This window comes from Ochotona curzoniae, unplaced genomic scaffold (genome assembly GCF_017591425.1).
Source record: "Ochotona curzoniae isolate NIBS_2020 unplaced genomic scaffold, NIBS_Ocur_1.0 contig_605, whole genome shotgun sequence".
Taxonomy (NCBI): Eukaryota; Metazoa; Chordata; class Mammalia; order Lagomorpha; family Ochotonidae; genus Ochotona; species Ochotona curzoniae.
Genome location: NW_024466491.1, coordinates 2,777,038 through 2,794,286, shown reverse-complemented (window position 1 = coordinate 2,794,286; position 17,249 = coordinate 2,777,038). Strand labels below are relative to the sequence as shown.

Here is a 17,249-nt window from a genome sequence, read left to right as displayed (position 1 = left end):
CACCCGGGCCGTAAAAGGTGTACAAGAAGTCAGCGTCTGACAGGAGTTAAGATGGCGCCCACGGCTTCAGCACTAGGCGCATGCGCCTCGGCAGACGAGTCCGGGCGTCAGGGGCGTAAGGGCAGCTCCTCCTTCGGCTTGCCCATCCCACCCCGTTTCCGCCGGAAGAGACCTCAACAAGGGAAACTTTATTGTTCCCGCAGAGAAGGGGGGCGGCCGGGATGTCGGTCAACTACGCGGCGGGACTGTCGCCGTACGCGGACAAGGGCAAGTGCGGCCTCCCCGAGGTGAGCGTGGGATCCCCCCTCCCCGAGCCAGGGGGGCGACCCCTCCGCGAACTGCCCCTGGAAGCTGCGGGTGATGGACAAGGGCTGGGAAGGTCCCGGTGCATTCCACCTCCTGGGCTCGCCAGGGAGCGAGGTGGACACGGGGCGTGGAAGGGAGGCCCGTGGGGGACGAGGTGGGGTCCAGGCAGCTGGGGTCCATGCAGGGCCAGTCCATCCCTGGCCAGTGGCCTTGCACCTGCTCGGGGTCAGGCGGGGCATGGAAGGGAGACCCGTGGGGTCCATGCAGGGCCAGTCCATCCCTGGCCAGTGGCCTTGCACCTGCTCGGGGTCATTGTGGAGGGAGGCACTTTTGTAGCCACCACCACCAGCACCCCCCATTCTGAGGCCTGGCTCCCCCCCCGACAGATCTTCGACCCCCCTGAGGAGCTGGAGAGGAAGGTGTGGGAGCTGACCAGGCTCATCTCGCAGGCCTCCAGCGTGGTGGTGCACACAGGCGCCGGCATCAGCACGGCCTCGGGTATCCCCGACTTCAGGTCAGTCACCCCCAGGGGGGGAAGCATGGAGGCAGAGCCTGGCTGAGCAGCACCCCCACCCCGCCCCATCCACCTAACTACCTTCCTTCCGACCCCACCGCTCAGACCTCCATCCTACAGACTCTTGATTTACTCTGAGTTCCCTGAATGTCACACACAGATCTGGCTCACGTGGGCCTAGCTAGCTGCAAGGGAGTCTAAGAAGTGTCCTCTTTGCTCTGGCTGCCTGGCTTGGGTCCGCTCGGGGCCCACCCCTCATCACCAAGCTTAGGATGTCCTTGCTGGTCACTGCTCCCAGCTACCCCCTCCCCACAATTCTCTAATTTCCTGTCCCCTGTTCTCAGGGGTCCCCAAGGGGTCTGGACCATGGAGGAACGGGGCCTGGCGCCCAAATTCGACACCACCTTCGAGAGTGCCAAGCCCACACAGACGCACATGGCGTTGGTGCAGCTGGAACGCGTGGGTCTCCTGCGCTTCCTGGTCAGCCAAAACGTGGATGGGCTGCATGTGCGCTCTGGCTTTCCCAGGTACCGTATGACTGCCCGGCTGCCCTTCCCTGCCTCCTGGGGGGTTTGCAAAAGCCGAGAGAGAGATCTCCCATCTGCTGGTTCACTCCCCAAATGCCCACAGGAGCCAGGGCTGGGTCAGGTAGAAACCAACAGCTGGCAGCTCCATCCAGTCGCCCACCTAGGTAACAGGGAGGCCTAGCAAATGTGGTGTCCTAGGGTGGACAGCAGGAGGGAGCTGGGGTCGGGGCTCCCCTCCAGGTGCCCTCCAGGTTGCATCCTCACTTGCTGAGGCATGGACCACCTGTTGGGGAGCCATATGCAGTCCAGCTCAGGGGCCAGGTGGACAGGAAGCCCGGCCTGCTATGGGTCTCCACACTGACGCCAGCCCAACCCAGCCAAGCCTAAACTGTCACCTGGAGGCAGGAGCGTGGTGGTGAAGGACTGAGTAGGTGCCTGCTTCCACGGCCATGAGAATGCTTCACACAGGCGTCCCATCCTGTGCTGGTGCTTGAGGCATGCATGGAGAGGGGCAGAGGGCTACCTTGGCTTGGTCGGTCCCCCGTCTTCAACACTCATGTTCCGGGCCAGCCACCGCCCTGCCGCCAACCGGAAATCTCAACTTCTGCCTCTTTGGCTTGCTGCCCTCCAGAGGCTCCTGCACCTGCCAGGAACAAGGGCGTTGGGCACACGGATGGGCCCAACCTTTCCAGAGGTGGGGTCAGCCGCCACGGGACGACAGGGTTCCAGGGCCCAGGGAGGTGGGACTTCCCCACAGCATAGATGGAGCAGGCAGGAACGGCGTTGGGGGGGCAGGGTGGGCGTGTTAGGTGTTGGCATGGATGAGAAGTGCAGGAAGCCCTCCTGGGGAAGGAGAGCTTGGTGCCAGGGTGCAGGCCTGGGGGTCTGTGTACCCCACCACTGAGCCTCCACTTCCTCCTGCCTCTCCACCCTTCCCCCGCTGCAGGGACAAGCTGGCGGAACTTCACGGAAACATGTTTGTGGAAGAATGCACGAAGTGTAAGACGTGAGTCATGGGGACGGGAAGGGAGTCCCCAGGAGGGGAGACGGGCACCCCGAGAACCGGGGGTGGCTGTATTTGTCCTGCTTGGGTATCTGTTCCCCAAGGCTAACTCCCCCACTTCTGGGCCAGCATCCAGCCAACTCCTTGTTGGTCGATGAGGTCACGTGGCCCAGCAAAACGCACCCCAGAGGGACAGTGAGGTGGGGGCAGAGTCTGACAGGCCTGGTCCCCGCTTCTCCCTGCAGTCAGTACGTGAGGGATACCGTGGTGGGCAGCATGGGCCTCAAGCCCACTGGTCGGCTCTGCACCGTGGCCAAAGCCCGGGGGCTGCGGGCCTGCAGGTGAGCGCCCCCCTGCTCCTCCAACCCACTTCCTCCCTGCCCCCCGCCCCCGTGTGGGTCTCCCACACCCTGTATCTTGCAGGGGCGAGCTGCGAGACACCATCTTGGACTGGGAAGATTCCCTGCCCGATCGGGACCTGGCTCTCGCTGATGAGGCCAGCAGGTAGATCCGCAGTTGGGGGGTTTCCCCAGAATAAAGGGGGAGGGAAGGTGTCAGACCTTAGAGTGAAGTCAGGGAGGGCTTCCAGGAGGAGGTGTCAGGGGCTCACCCTGCACCCCACATCCCTGGCCCCCAGGAACGCGGACTTGTCCATCACACTGGGTACTTCGCTGCAGATCAAGCCCAGCGGGAACCTGCCCCTGGCCACCAAGCGTCGCGGGGGGCGGCTGGTCATCGTCAACCTGCAGCCCACCAAGCACGTAGGTCACTGTCACCCCTGCCCTCCTCACTCAGCCCAGGGATCCCCGCTCCGCCCTGCCTTACCCCTACATGCCCCACTGGCCACCATCTCACCCTGCCTCACCCCTGTACAGCCCACCCTTCCCGGGGGAGACCCTGGCTGCTGCTCCTGCCCCTTCTAGGGGTCCCCCAGCCACTGCCCCGCTCCACTTCACTCCTGTGTGCTCTGCCCCTCCCCTCTCCTCCCATTATCCCACCCTGCCTCACCCCTGTACAGCCCACCCCTCCCTGGGGTATCCTGGCTACTGCCCTGCTTCACATCTCTATAACTCGCTTCTGTGAGGGCTCCCCAGGACCTCCTGGCTGCCATTTTGCCCTGCCTCTCTTGTGTACTCCATCCCTGCCCAGCCTCACCCCTGTACACCCCACCCCGTCCCCACCTCATCCCGGCTTACCCTGTGCAGCCCCACCACTCTCCCACCCTACCTGTATTCACCCCACCCCTCCCCACCTCACCCCTGTGCACCCCACCCCTGCTTGGCCTCACCCCTGTGCACACTGTCCCCGCCCCAGCCCCGCCCCATCTCACCCCTGCACACCCCACAGGACCGCCACGCTGACCTGCGCATCCACGGCTATGTAGACGAGGTCATGACACAACTCATGAAGCACTTGGGACTGCAGATCCCCACCTGGGAGGGACCCTGCGTGCTGGAGCGGGCGCTGCCACCCCTGCCCCGGCCGCCCGCCCCCACACTCCCACCCTGCTCTCAGCTCAACGGTGCCGCCCCGGTCCCCAAGCAGGAAGACTACGAGGAGAAACCCGGGCCCCACCACGACAGTCCCAAGCGGGAGGCGCCTGCCAGCCCCGCCCCCAGCAGGCCCCCTAAAAGAGTGAAGCCAGAGGCTGACCCCAGCTGATGGGGGCCTCGTGTGGGACCATCTATCTGAGGCCACATGCTGTGACTTGTGCTTGTCCCAGAGGACTCAGGGCACTGGGGCGGAGTGGAGGCTGGCCATGAGCGTTCTGGAAGGAGGCAAACCCTAAACAGGGAACAGGCACCCACCCACCCACTCCCAGCCCCCCTCCTCCACTCTTGGTCCATCTCCCCAAAGCGGCCATCAGGAGGGACACTCCCAGCGTGCAGGGAGACCCGGTGTGGACTCGCGTGGGCAGGATTGGCACCGCCTGTGGAGCTGTCTTTAACGCAATAAAAGCAGTACCACGTTCTGGTACCCGGCTGGACTTAGAGCCTTCTTGTTTGGTGCCAGGCCCTGGTCCTCAGGAGCCAGGGCTGGGGGGCTGTGAGGTGTGCCACCCAGTCAGGATTCCATGCTGTCATCTGGGTCTCTGAGGTCTGCTGTCCCCCGAGAGGCTGTAGGCCCCTGGCCTGGAGCTGGTACTGCCCCAGTTCCTGAGCCAGGTCACACTTGGGTGTGGTCCCATGGCATGGGCCTGAATCCCAGGACCACCGCCTCATTCCACCCTCTTCCCCACAGCCAGCTGTTAACAGTCCAGGTCTCCTGCAAGGAGCCGTTTTTTGCTTGTTTGTTTGTTAAGATTTTATTGGAAAGGCAGATATACAGAGGAAGATCTTCCATATGATGGTTCACTCCCCAAGTGGCTGCAACGGCTGGTGCTGAGCCAATCCGAAACCAGGAGCCAGGAGCTCTTCCAGGTCTCCCACATGGGTGCAGGGCCCCAAGGCTTTGGGCCGTCCTCCACTGCTTTCCCAGGCCACAGGCAGGGAGCTGGATGGGAAGCAGGGCTGCCGGGACTAAAACCAGCGCCCATATGGGATCCTGGCACATTCAAGGTGAGGACTTTAGCTGCTAAGCTATCGTGTCAGGCCCATGAGGGGCCAGTCTTCCTGTCCCTGTAACCTCCCAGTGTGGTATGCGGCAGCCAGACTGGGATTGGAACCCGGGCCGCTGTGATGTGGGATACAGGCAACTTCACCATCAGCCTGAGCCCCGCCCCGTTGGAAGGTTTCCTTGGGGACTCCAGTTGCCGCTGCCCCAGCAGGTGCACACAGCCTCGGGCCGCTCTCCAAGGTGCTGACGCTGCCCGTGATGTACACACAAGACCCCCCACCCAGGCATCCCAGTCACCGCTGCAAACCCCCCCACACCAGCTGCCATGTGGCAAAAGAAAAAAAACAATTTTTTAATTAAGGATCAAGGCGTCTTAGAAAAGGGGGTATGGGTGCGCCCTGAAGTCCAGCACTCGAGACTGGGGTCCCTGCCACCTGCACCCCAAGAAGGAAGTACCAGGGAGGATGGAGCAGGCTGGGGTCTCCGCTGTGCCCCCTACCCCACCCCGTGTCAGTCCCCCGCAGGCGCACCCTGGTGCTCCGTCCAGTCCGTGCTGCACCTCCTGGGTGCGCGGTGCTCACAGCTCTCCCCCTGCTGCCTCCAGCCCTGCGCGGCCCGCACTGCGCACAGGCTCGGGGGCCGCCCACTCCAGCAGGGTGGCCCGACGCAGCTCCTCCTGCGAGGCCCCCAGGACCAAGGTAGCATTGTCCAGCGGCCCCGTGGAGTTGCCCAGCACCTTTACGTTCTGGAAGTCCCAGTCCGGCCTGGGGTTACCTGGAGACCCTTGCTGGGGTGCGCTAGCCTCGTGCGGGGGTCCCGTGGCCTGGGAACCGCCCGGTGCAGTGTCGGGGGCCACGCGGGATGCAGCCTCATTGTGCAAAGTTCTAGAAAAGACTGCAGTGGGGGCGGGGTCAGGAGGCGCCTCAGGGAGAGGTGGGGGGACCGGACTTTTCTTTCCTGGGACAGGATGACTCCCACCCACCTCGCACAGGCGCAAAGTCTCCCGGGCTCTCGGCTTTGCTGGGGGTGGCGAAGGGGCTGAAGGAGGGCAGGATGACGAGGGCGAAGGATAACAGCAGGACCTGGGGCACAAGGGGTGGGGTCACCATCTGCTCTTCCCCCTGGCACGCTCATCTCACTGGAGGGGGGGACTGAGGCCCGCCCCTCCTCCCCAATGGCCTCACCGCGATGCAGGTGCCCGTCTGGGCCGACTTGCTGGTGGATTGCACCAAGGTGGCCTGCAGCTTCTTCAGTTGTTCCAGGAGGGACCTGGAAGGGGCAGAGAGGCCGCGCTGAGCGCCTGCCAGCCTTCCTCGGTCCTGCCTCCTGCCATGCCCCTTACTCCCCATTCCCTCTCTACTCACCTATCGGGGCCTCCAAGAGTGTTCTCTGAACCCAGGCCCCAACCCCTCCGTGGCTCCACGCTGCCATCCCTCCACCTCACTCCCTCACTCACTCTGCTCCAGCCACACTGGCTGCTTTTTTGTTTGCTCCAATTTGCCTACCTCCTGCCTGCCCCAGGACCTTGGCACAGGCCATCCTGGCTGAGCTCAAGGGACTACTGCCCCAGGTGGTTCCTCTGGGTCTTAACCAGGCCCCGTCCCCCTCTCCGACCCCCCTAGTCTCCCTCCCCCGCCCTTCCTATGCTCATGGTCCCTCCCATGGTGAACTTCATGCCTGTCAAAGCCCTCAGGCCACATTCCAATCCTCGTCGTCCGCCCCCCATTCCCCTATCCTCGCTGCCCCTTGTCCCTCCCCTGCCCTCTGCCCCAGCTGAACCCTGACTCACAGGTTCTGCTTTTCAAGGTGCAGGACCTTCCTCTGCAATTCCTGGTTCTGAGCGGCGCAAGCTGACATCCTGTGGCGGGGCGGGGGGAGCACACACAGGGTCACCCCAAGACAACCCCCTCCTCACCCAAAGCCAGACCAGGCAAGGCTACCTGGGACAGAAGAGCGGAGGTGCAGTGGGGAGGGAATGCAGCTAAAGCCACACCAAGAGGCAATAATCACAGCCTTTACAGGCAGGCTGGTGAGCCAGACACTGTTTAAAACGAGTGTGGGCAGGCAGTCCAGCGGCTGAGATGTCCAGGGCCTGGGATCGGGCCCCGGGTTGGGCTGCAGTTCCCACCCAACGATGCTTCAGCTGACCGGAGTCACGCTGCTTGCTGAGCCTAAGAGCCTGCCTGAGTCCCAGGTTCCAAGCTTGGCTCTGGCCACGGTGAGAACTTGGGTGAGTGACCCCATGAATAGAAGCTCTCTCTCTGACTCTCAAATAAATGTATCTAGCTATCTATTTTATTTATTTTAAAGCAGAATAAGCCTTGTTCCAACGGGTGGAGGGGAGAATGAAGGCTATGATAACATCCGAATGACAGAACAGGAAAAGGGCCCAGCACAGTAGCCTAGCAGCCAAATTCTTCACCTTGAAAGCACCAGGATCCCATATGGACACCGGTTCTAATCCTGGCAGCCCCACTTCGCATCCAGCTCCCTGCCTGTGGCCTGGGAAAGCAGTGGAGGACGGCCTAAAGCTTTGGGACCCTGCACCCGTGTGGGAGACCCGGAAAGAAATTCCTGGCTCCTGGCTTCGGATCGGCTCAGCACCAGCCGTTGCAGCCACTAGGGGAGTGAGTCATCGGACGGAAGATCTTCTTCTCTGTCCCTCTGCCTGCTGCCCGCTGCGAGCCAGGCATGGGCACCATGACGTCACTCACACCACCCTGACGTCAGCGCCCACCTACCGGGTTTCCAGACCGTCGATGTATTCTTTCTTCTTTTTCCTGCTCTCCTGGGCTGACTGCTTGTTGCGGATTTTACGACGGATTTTCTTCAGCACCCGCTCCTCATACTGCAGGGCACGAGGCAAGGGAACGGCTCCAACAGGCCGCACGCCCCTGGCCATCCTCCTCTCTCATCCTCCTCGCTCAGCTCCCGCTGCCCAAGGCCCCCTGACCAGCGGCCATGGCCCTGCCACCAGCTGGAGGCCAACTGTGGGGACAGCCAGCAGCCGGCCTGCAGGTGCAGGTGCGGTCACCTGCGGACAGCGAGCCCCACTACCCCCGATTCTAATGCTGCCCAGGTGCTTGACAGTGACTTGGTGGGGCAGGCTGGGCACACAGAAAGGCCCAGAACCTGGGTGTGCCCACACTCTCACCACCCGACATGCTGGACGTCCCTTCCTGGGGGGTGGGTGCGAGAGGCCCCCTAGAGATGAACCGCAGCCCAGGCTTTCATGGTGGGGGGTCGTGGCTCTGGGGCATCCAGAGGCCGGGATCCTGGGGCCACGTGGACAGGGGGCTGCAGGAGGAAGGGGAGCCGTGTGGCAGAGTCCTGGCCCACCTTGGTGAGGGGTAGCTGGGAGGGCAGCGTCACGCCTTCCTTGGCCAGCAGCTTCTTTTCGTCCTCGGTCAGCACGAGTTCCTGAGCGTGACCGGGGCCGGGTCGCGGCAAGTGGGGGACAGCCAGGGGGTGCTGCTGCTGAGACAGAGCAGGGTGAGCAAAGGTGATGAGCAGGGAGCAGGGCATGGACAGCCAGCCGCCTGGGAGCAACAGAAGCTAAGAAACCTGGGAGGGGGTGTCCGGAGCACTTAGGCTTAGCAATAGAGGACAGCCCAAATCCTAGGGACCCTGCACCCACACGGGAGACCCGGAGGAGGCTCGGGCTTCAGATTGGCTCAGCTCTGGCTGTTTGTGGCGGCCACTTGGGGAGTGAACCAGTAGATGGAGGATCTTTCACTTTGTCTCTCCTTCTCTCTGTAAATTTGCCTTTCAAATAAAGATAAATAAATTAACAAGATTGGGTATGGCACAGTAGCTAAAGTCCACACCTTGCAGACACTGGGATCCCATATGGGCCGTAGTTCATGTCCCAGCAGCCCTGCTTCCCATCCAGCTCCCTGGGAAAGCAGTGGAGGACGACCCAAAACCTTGGAGCCCAGCACCACGTGGGAGACCCTGAAGAGTCTCCTGGCTCCTGGCTTTGGACTGGCTCAACTCTAGCTGTTGCGGTCACTGGGGGAGTGAACCAGTGGATGGAAGATCTTCCTCTCTGTGTCTTTCCTACTCTCTTTAAATCTGCCTTTCCAATAAAAATAAATATTTTTAAAAAGATTTCTTTATTTAAAGCCATCCTTAGGGCGAGATACAGCTCACCCATTTGCTGGTTGACTCCCGCAATGGTTGTGGTAGCCAGGGCTGGGCCGGACCGAAGCCAGATGTCAGGTGTCTGTCTGGGTCTCCCCTGTGGGTGGCACAGCCCAAGCTCTTGGTGCATCTTCCATTGCTTTCCCAGGCACATCAACACGGAGCCGGATAAGGAGTGGAGCAACCAGAACTCAAACTAACACTGCTAGGGGATGTTGGTGTGCTGTGGGGTGGATTAACCTGCTACGCCACGGCACTGACCCTAGTAAGTATTTTTCTAAACAAATATAGATGCTGGAAGCTGAGGGTCAGAGATTGGGGAGGCGGTTTCTGCTGGGCTCCCCTTGGGGACAGTGGCAACCCGCACCCCCATACTCCTGCCTCCTCTTTACTGTCCCCAGGGCCCCAGCATGGTCCCTCCCCCAGAACTGGACTTTGTCATTCCTGCCAGGGTCACTTGGCCAGCACCACCTGACCACCTCTGTGGCTCCTCCCTTCTAACCCCACGCTCCCCTTCATCAGCTGCAGCTGGGAGCTGGGGGCTGCTCACTTAGCCACCTCCTCCAGGCAGGCCTCCGGCTCCCCAGGACCACCTGACCACCTCTTGCTTTTGATCTGACTTTATAGGAACTCACACCCTGAATCTAAGCCCGCTCCCGCCCCGCCCCCTGGCTCGCTGGGTGCTTGGGGTTCCTGTGTCCGGTGGCACAGGTCTCGTGCACCGTGGGAGGCCCTGAACCCTTAGCGGGCAGAGCCTACAGCTACAGTCGGGCCCAGATCCCTGGCCCTTCTGCCTGAAGGGATCATGAGGCGTGGCAGTTTTGAAAATTTCTGGGAAGGCACGGCTGGGGCCAAAGCTGCGTGTTTGCGCCCCTCCTCCTTCCAGGCAACTTTTCGCAACACTGTCTCGTGAGAGCACCAATCGCCAGCTTCCCGAGGACGCAGGGTGACACTCATTCAGGATGCACCTGGCATACAGCAGGTGCTCACAAAACAGTCACTTGTTGACCAACATAATAATAGTGATGCCAATTGTTTTATCACGGTCCAGGCCACTCAGTCTTCCAGTCTATGAAATGGGACCAGGGGTCATATCACACACCACCGCAGCCCTGCCCTCCTCCAGCACAGACACACCCCCAGGGTGGGGTTGGGGGGGCTCACCATGTCCCCTGAGCTGCCGGAGAGAAGCAGGTCTTTCACGGTGAGCTCGCCTCGGGGCACTGAGCTAGCCAGCTGCAGCTGCACCTCCGTGTAGAGGCTGCCCGCCGGGTTCCACATGTCTGGTGGGTGGACATGGAGACGCATGGTCAGGAGTGTCAGGCTTCCAGGGACCCTCCCAGGGTTGCTTCTTCGAGGAATTCCTGAGTTATCAAGGCCCCGAGCTGCCCAGGTCCACCCCCATCCCTCAGACCAATGATTCCGTTCCCCCGTCCTGCTATATAAAGACACATCTGTCTGTCTCCAGGATGCGGGCAAGGTGTCCACCCAGGGGACGGGGTGTTACAGCGGAGTCTAGGGGAGGGTTGCTGACCGCAGGCCTCTGTGGCCTTGGGTGAGGGATTTCAGGGCTCCCACCAATGGGATGCTCTGGGACCCACCAGAGCATCTATCATGCCGACCCCTGATAAGGCCGGGTCCCAGCTCCAGCGGTGCCCTCCAGGCGGACTGGGGCCCTGCTCCCTGGCCAGCTCCGACAGTCGGCACAGGAAGATGCCTGGCACTTTTCAAACTTTGCTCCTTGTTCAGCCTCACTGGGACTTAGTGGTGCCGCCCAGAACATGGGCTCACGGGTAGGGGAGCAGAACTCACCCAGGTCGATGGTCACGGAGGACTCAGCGGGGTAGGGGGCACCACGTGCGTACGAGTGGGACTCAGCGGGGTGGTAGCCCCCCGCGGGGGTGTCAGAGGGGTCGGAGGGCAGGTCGTCAGAGATACCGCTGTCGCTGGCCGCGGGCGACCAGAGTGGAGAGCCAGGCGCTGAGTCCGCAGAACCCAAGATGGAGCTGAGCAAGTCGTTGGGCTCTGTGCCAGGCAGTCCCTGGGGTCGGGAAGGAGGGGGCAGGGTGGGGTTCCTGTGCTGGTGGCCTTGCGTGTCCCCCGCCCCTCCTCCTCCGTGGGGAGCTGGGCACAGGCTGCTGACCTGCTCCTCGGTGCAGCCCCAGCTCCCACCCAGGTCCACATGCCTCAGGACGCCGTCATGTCGGTCGAACAGCAGGTCCAGGACCTCCAGGCTGTCAATGGCGCCGCCGGGGGACGCCATCTGGGCAGGGGTCAGCAGGAGCATCCTCAGGCCCTCCGCCCCTCCTGTTCCCTTGCACCTGCTACTGCGCATGGGCGGGGCTCTTCCCAACGGCCCCTTCCCCACCCCAGGCCCTGGGCAGCCTGAAGCAGCACCCAAGGAGATACACACAACAGAGCCCAAGCTTCACCCTCCTGAGTCGTTAAGACTGGGGTGTGGATGGATGCAGCCCTCTGTCCTCAGCTGGTTTCTGTTTTCCGGTCTGTACAATGGGCCTCCTCCCAGCTCCCCAGCCTGGCCTTGCCTCCTCGCTTCCCCAGGGGAGCCCAGCCAAGCTCACCTGCTCGCTCAGCAGCTAAATGCCCATTCACGGCCCCGGCCAGCTCTGTGGCCTGTGGCTGCTCCTGGACTCTCTGCTGCCAGCTGGGGGCCCACCCCAGGGCCAGGGCTCCGAGAGCGAGTCTGGGGTGCTGATTGGCAGATAGGTCAGATGGACAAGGGGCAGGGCCTGTGACACTAAGGCAGGCCGGGGGAGGGGAGGGGACCGTTATCTCCTGCCAGGGGCAAAGGCCACACAGTCTGGGGCACCTCAGGATTGCCATGACCTTTCCCCTACTTGCAGGGCCAGCTTCCTGTCCTGTCCAGTCACCGGACGGCAGACTCCCTGGATATGCAGGGTCTCGGGATGAGCCCCGCGCACTGCTGGCACGAGGGATCCCGTCCGAGGATGAGCTGGTCGCTTTGTGCACATCCTCTGACATCCAGGTCCAAGTTGGGCCTGGAAGAATCCATGATCTTTCTAGAATCTTCCACCACCGTTCATTTAACGACTACACTTTCGCAGAGCCCAGCTTGTTCCTGACCACAGAACCACTGCACCGGCTGTCCACTCCTGCTTGGCTGCCCTTGTTGAACATGCCACTTCCGTGGGCATGACCGACAGCATCTGGTGTTATTGAACTGACCCAGCAGGTTCTAATCACATCTTCCTCAAGACCCAACTTATTTGGCTTTCTTACTTGTTGGTGGATTTGGATTTTTTTTAAAGATTGATTTACTTTTATTGCAAAGTCAGATATATAGAGAGAGGAGGAAAGACAGAGGAAACTCTTTCATCCGATGATTCACTCCTCAAATGACCGCAATAGCTGGTGCTGTGCCAATCCAAAGCCAGGAGCCAGGAGCTTCTTCCAGGTCTCCCATGTGGATGCAAGCCCAAGCACTTGGGACATCTTTTGAAGATTCACTTATGTTTTAAAAAAAATTATTTATGTTTATTGCAAAGTCAGATATATAGAGAGAAGGAGAGACAGAGAAGATCTTCCATCTGCTGATTCACTGCCCAAGCAGCCACAATGCCTGGAGCTGAGCCAATCTGAAGCCAGGAGCCGAGAGCCTCCTCCCGGTCTCCCTCATAGGTGCAGGGTCCCAAGGCTTTGGGCCGTCCTCCACTGCTTTCCCAGGCCACAAGCAGGGAGCTGGATGGGAAGTCGAACAGCCAGGAATCGAACTGCGCCCATATGGGATTCTGGTGTGTGCAAAGCAAGGACCTTATCTGCTAGGCTACCATGCCAGGCATATATATATATATATCCAGCATTGGTGGCATGCCCAAAGGCGTACGGAGGACATGGCAGGCCGCTGGTGTTTACAGAGGACATCTAGTACCACAGCAAAGGATGGAGGACAGAACAAATTGGCCAACTCTCCCAGGTAAGCGTTGAGCGCAGACATCTGGGTGAACGGAGTCTCTAAGATGGACTATGTCAGCCGAAGGACCCTGGAAGCAGTTCCTCATCCTTGGACCAATGAAATCAACAGCCTTCCAGAACTACAGACACCGCTCAAGCAGAACCCGTGGGGCATGCTCCACACCGTGGACCCTGGGATGACATCAGGGGGTCACTCCCCATCCCCGGCTACTGAGGCGGTCGGGATGCTGGGTGTGGCTTCTCCCCTCCTTTCCCCACTTCCCCAGATACAGGAAAAGAAAAAGAAAATTGGAGGGCCCGATGAGGTGGCCTAGTGGCTAGGGTCCTCTCCTTGAACACGTCCGGATCCTATGTGGGTGCCGATTCTGGTCCCGGCAGTCCTGCTTCCCATCCAGCTTCCTGCCTGTGGCCTGGGAAAGCAGTGGAGGACGGCCCAAAGTCTGGGGGCCTGGCACCCGTGTGGGAGACCTGGAAGAGTCTCCTGGCTCCTGGCTAACCCCAGCCTTGGCTATTGTATTTATTTGTGGGGAGTGACCAAGTGGTTGGAAGATATTTCTGTCTCTCTGCCTCCCAATAAAATGAAAATTAAAAAAAATAAATAAATTGAGCCAGCAGAGCTACCCTGATGTAGCTATTGGGCAGTGGTTACAACAGGCCCAGGTTCAAGTCCCAGCCGTGTCTCCTGGACCATGGGACTGTGGGACGTGAATTCCCAGCCTCAGTTTCCCTCTTGGATATGTAGGGACAAGGCACTGCCTGTGCCAGTGGCCAGTGAGAAATCACAACGTTCGTGCGACAGGGACAGAGGCTCCGGGGACTGTGCCTGCAACCACCGACCAGCGTGGTGGCGTGTGCCCCGGACACGTCACCGCCTTCCCTGGACACTGCCCGTCACTTCCCACCGGCCTGGTCGTCCAAGCACAGTACCCACGGCACACGAGAGGGGACGAGGGCACGGGTGTGACTCAGCCTCAGGCGTGCAGGGACAACTCCCTGGTCCCCAGCCCCAGCTGTTCGGAGCCCGCCTCCATCTCTTCCTCTTGCCTCCCAGGGCTCTGGCAGCAGCCGGACCACCTTTCTTTCCTTTCTGGCCACTTGTGGGAGGAAGTGGGGAGGGGCGGAGTCTCTCCGTTCCCCCACTGCCCTGCTGGCCCCTTCCTCCTCTGGGACCCTCCCTTGGGGCTCCGCCAGGCGATGAGTAAAACCCTTATGACACGGGTGTGGCCGGGCCGGGGTGGCTGCGAGGCCCCAGCGAGGACTCTGATCTGGCCCTAGGGTGACGCCAACTGATTAGGATTTGAGTCTGCCCACCTCCCCCCTGCCAACCCCTCTCCTCCACAGCCGGGCTGTTCCTAGGCTAGCCATGCCAGCGCCTCTCTGGGGGAGAGGGTATCCCAGGCACTCAGCTCTTTGGGCCGTTGGGCCCTCAATCATTCATTCCCTTGTGTCCATCCCTTCATTTCTTCCCAAGGCTGTTGTTTATCAAGTACCCGCTGGGAGCCAGGCACCGGGGACACAGCTAGGTAGATAAGCGACAGTCCATGCCCCATCGGTCCTGTGTCATAGGGGGACACGTGGGGAACATATACAGGGTGAGCATTCGCCTGGCGGATGAGACATGTAAGTTCCCTGGGGGAAGGCCTGGGGGTGTCCCGGGTCCTGGACCCTCAGCCCCATGCTGCTGACACCCTGCAAGGCGGCAGCAGTGACAGCTCACGTGGGAAGAGGCCCGGATGGAGCTCTGGCTTGGTCCTAGCCACCATGGGCATCTGGGGAGGGAGCCGCTGTGTCAGCCCCTGCTGTGGCTTGGCCCCACCCCTCCTCACCCCGCTGATTGCTTTATGGCCAGCCCGGTCCAAGGGTCACAGCTAAGGCTTTCTCCGGGACAAGGTGGCAAAGGGGGTTCTCCTAATGCCCCCAGAGTTGGGGCATGGGTGTCTGCCCAGCTCCACCTGCAAAGACAGGGAGACAGCCCTTTGGGGCGTAGGCGTGGAGCTCCCTGCATGCCTCCATTGCTGCCCTCGGCCTTTGGTGAGACACACAGACCCCAGATTCCGCGACCTGTCAGGTCCAGAGACCAAAAGGCCTAAGGAGAGGAGTGGGTGGGGCTTCACAGGTCGTGGTCCACGTGGGGAGCATCTTGGTTGAACCAACAAGTGCAGGCTGGGATGGCAGGGAAGGTCGGGGCCCCTGAATTCTGCCTGGCCCTGCATCTCATCCAACGAACTCCACTTACAACATTCTGACCATGGAGCTCCTCTCTGGGTGCCAGGCACCCATGCCTGAGCCCTGCAACCTTAAAGAAAGACCACCACCATCAAAATAGCTTCAAAGAGATTTGTAGAAAGCCAGACACATAACATAATGGGTTAAGACACTGCCGCAGCAGCATCCCATGTGGGTGCCAGGTCATGTCCCGGCTGCTCCACTTCCCATCCAGCTCCCTGCCTGTGGCCTGGGAAAGCAGTGGAGGACGGCCCAAAGCCTTGGGACCCTGCACCCACGTGGGAGACCCGGAAGACGCTTCTAGGTTCGGATCGGCTCAGCTCCAGCCATTGTGGCCACTTGGGGAGTAGACTCCGTAGTTCCTTCTCTCTGTAAATCTGCCTTTCCAATTTAAAAAAGAAAAAACAAAAAAAGAAAAAGAAAAAAGGTAACCACCTAGTACCCGCGCCACACCTGTGTCTGGCCCTCCCGGAGGTTGGAGATTCATTCGGGGACCCCCAGGGACCTCCCCCAACTCTTCTCTTCCCTACACTCCTCTAGCCACTGAATGCACACAGACTTTTACTGTAAACACAGAAGCAGCCAGCGGCAATTCCGCTCACTCACAGCCTGGCCTAACCTGCAAGGTGCACCTGGGACAGGTGTGGATGTTCCAGGCTGAGCAGGATTCCTGAGAGACAGATTCCTAAAAGGCAGCCCATTAAGGAAAAACCCATCCACGCTCTGCTCTGGGTCCCTCCCCGTCCCACACTGGGGCCACACACCCGCCCGCCCAGGCCAGACCTGCACCAGAGGAAAGGCTGAGCTTCCATGGGGTTGTGTGCGGTTGTGGGTGGCTCCAGGCGCCCTCTGTAGGACGTCACAGGTCCCTGCCTTTTCACCCGCTCCCTGCTTCCCACCAGCCACCCGGGGGGCTCCCCAACCCCATCTCGCTGTGCCTGCCCAAAGAGAGAACCCCACTTCACTCATCGGCAAAACCCCCACATCTGAACAGCTTCGACGGACTGCAAAAACCAAGCACCTCTTCGTTTCTGTGCTTTACCCGGCTGCCTTGCTCGGGAGAGACACAACGTATTTTTGTTCCCTCCACGTATTTATAAGAGAAAGGCCACAACATCTACTGATCCTGCATCTTCAATTCCTGCCGCAGTAGGATCCCGCGTGGGGAGCTCCTCCCGGGCCTGCGTGGCCATTCCCGTCAGAGGCAGTGACGGGACCACCGGCCTCAGCATCCTTGGCCTGCGTATCCAACCTACCACGATGTCATCACCAGGACATGTCAGAGTCCCTGGAGGGTGGTGTCTGCAGGGGGTCCTACATCCAGTCCCCACACCCTGTGACACCTGCACTGCAAACTCAAACACTGCTAGGGCCAGCGTGGTGGCATAGCACACTAGGCCTCCGCCTGTGGCACTCACTCGGGGATCCCATCTAGATGCTGGTTCGAATCTCGGCTAATCCATTTTTCATCCAGCTCCCTGCTTGTGGCCTGGGAAAGCAGTCGAGGACGGCCCAAAGCCTTGAGACCCTGCACCTGTGTGTGGGAGACCTGGAGGAAGTTCCTGGCTCCTGGCTTCAAATTGACTCATCACTGGCTGTTGCAGTCACTTGGGGAGTGAATCATCAGACGGAAGATCATCCTCTCTGTCTCTCCTCCTCTCCATATATCTGCCTTTCCAATAAAAATAAATAAATCTTTTTTTTTAAAAAAAGGATGGATTTTAGGGGCCAGTGTCACGGCAGAGCAGGTTAAGCCTCTACCTTCCATGCTGGCATGACACATAAGTGTGGCATAGAGTCACAGCAGCTTTACTTCCAAACCAGCTCCTTGCCAACGCACATGGGTAAGCAGTGGAGGACGGCCTAAGTGCTGGGGTCCCCTACCACCCATGGGAGAAACCAGGAAGAAGTTCCTGGCTCCTACCTTTGCTCTCCCACGTGGGTGTGTGCAGGGTCCCAAGGCTTTGGGCCGTCCTCCACTGCTCTCCCAGGCCACAGGCAGGGAGCTGGATGGGAAGTG

General features: G+C 60.5%; 2 protein-coding genes across 6 annotated transcripts; one reads left to right on the top strand and one right to left on the bottom strand.

Annotated features, from left to right (window-relative positions):
- The first annotated feature begins 162 nt into the window (after nt 1–162).
- Nucleotides 163–4,325, top strand: SIRT6 (sirtuin 6). Of its 4 annotated transcripts, none has more exons than XM_040990630.1 (8): nt 163–287; nt 693–820; nt 1,165–1,347; nt 2,294–2,353; nt 2,596–2,691; nt 2,774–2,854; nt 2,988–3,111; nt 3,698–4,325. In XM_040990630.1, exons 1-8 carry the CDS (start codon nt 222–224, stop codon nt 4,010–4,012), a joined length of 1,053 nt encoding a protein of 350 aa, XP_040846564.1. In that variant the 5' UTR covers nt 163–221; the 3' UTR covers nt 4,013–4,325. The 4 variants fall into 4 exon arrangements, with proteins under 4 accessions (XP_040846564.1, XP_040846570.1, XP_040846569.1 ...); XM_040990636.1 differs by having other exon boundaries at nt 196–287; nt 3,028–3,111; nt 3,698–3,821; XM_040990635.1 differs by lacking the exon at nt 1,165–1,347 and having other exon boundaries at nt 196–287.
- A 1,085-nt stretch (nt 4,326–5,410) lies between these two features.
- CREB3L3 (cAMP responsive element binding protein 3 like 3) lies at nt 5,411–11,363 on the bottom strand. Of its 2 annotated transcripts, none has more exons than XM_040990628.1 (9): nt 11,193–11,363; nt 10,862–11,090; nt 10,214–10,332; nt 8,246–8,383; nt 7,648–7,754; nt 6,696–6,764; nt 6,091–6,175; nt 5,889–5,988; nt 5,411–5,800 (listed from the first exon to the last, which is right to left on the bottom strand). In XM_040990628.1, exons 1-9 carry the CDS (start codon nt 11,334–11,336, stop codon nt 5,484–5,486), a joined length of 1,308 nt encoding a protein of 435 aa, XP_040846562.1. In that variant the 5' UTR covers nt 11,337–11,363; the 3' UTR covers nt 5,411–5,483. The 2 variants fall into 2 exon arrangements, with proteins under 2 accessions (XP_040846562.1, XP_040846563.1); XM_040990629.1 differs by having other exon boundaries at nt 8,246–8,377.
- Nucleotides 11,364–17,249: the final 5,886 nt, after the last annotated feature.

Coding starts and splice junctions, on each gene's coding strand:
- CREB3L3 (XM_040990628.1), bottom strand. CDS start 11,336: ATGCTCCTGCTGACCCCTGCCCAGATGGCGTCCCCCGGCGGCGCCATT. Junction 10,333..10,861: donor CTCCGTGACCATCGACCTGG/GTGAGTTCTGCT, acceptor TCCACCCACCAG/ACATGTGGAACCCGGCGGGC. Junction 6,765..7,647: donor ATCGACGGTCTGGAAACCCG/GTAGGTGGGCGC, acceptor GCCCCGCCACAG/GATGTCAGCTTGCGCCGCTC.
- SIRT6 (XM_040990630.1), top strand. CDS start 222: ATGTCGGTCAACTACGCGGCGGGACTGTCGCCGTACGCGGACAAGGGC. Junction 288..692: donor GCAAGTGCGGCCTCCCCGAG/GTGAGCGTGGGA, acceptor CCCCCCCGACAG/ATCTTCGACCCCCCTGAGGA. Junction 2,855..2,987: donor CTCGCTGATGAGGCCAGCAG/GTAGATCCGCAG, acceptor CCTGGCCCCCAG/GAACGCGGACTTGTCCATCA.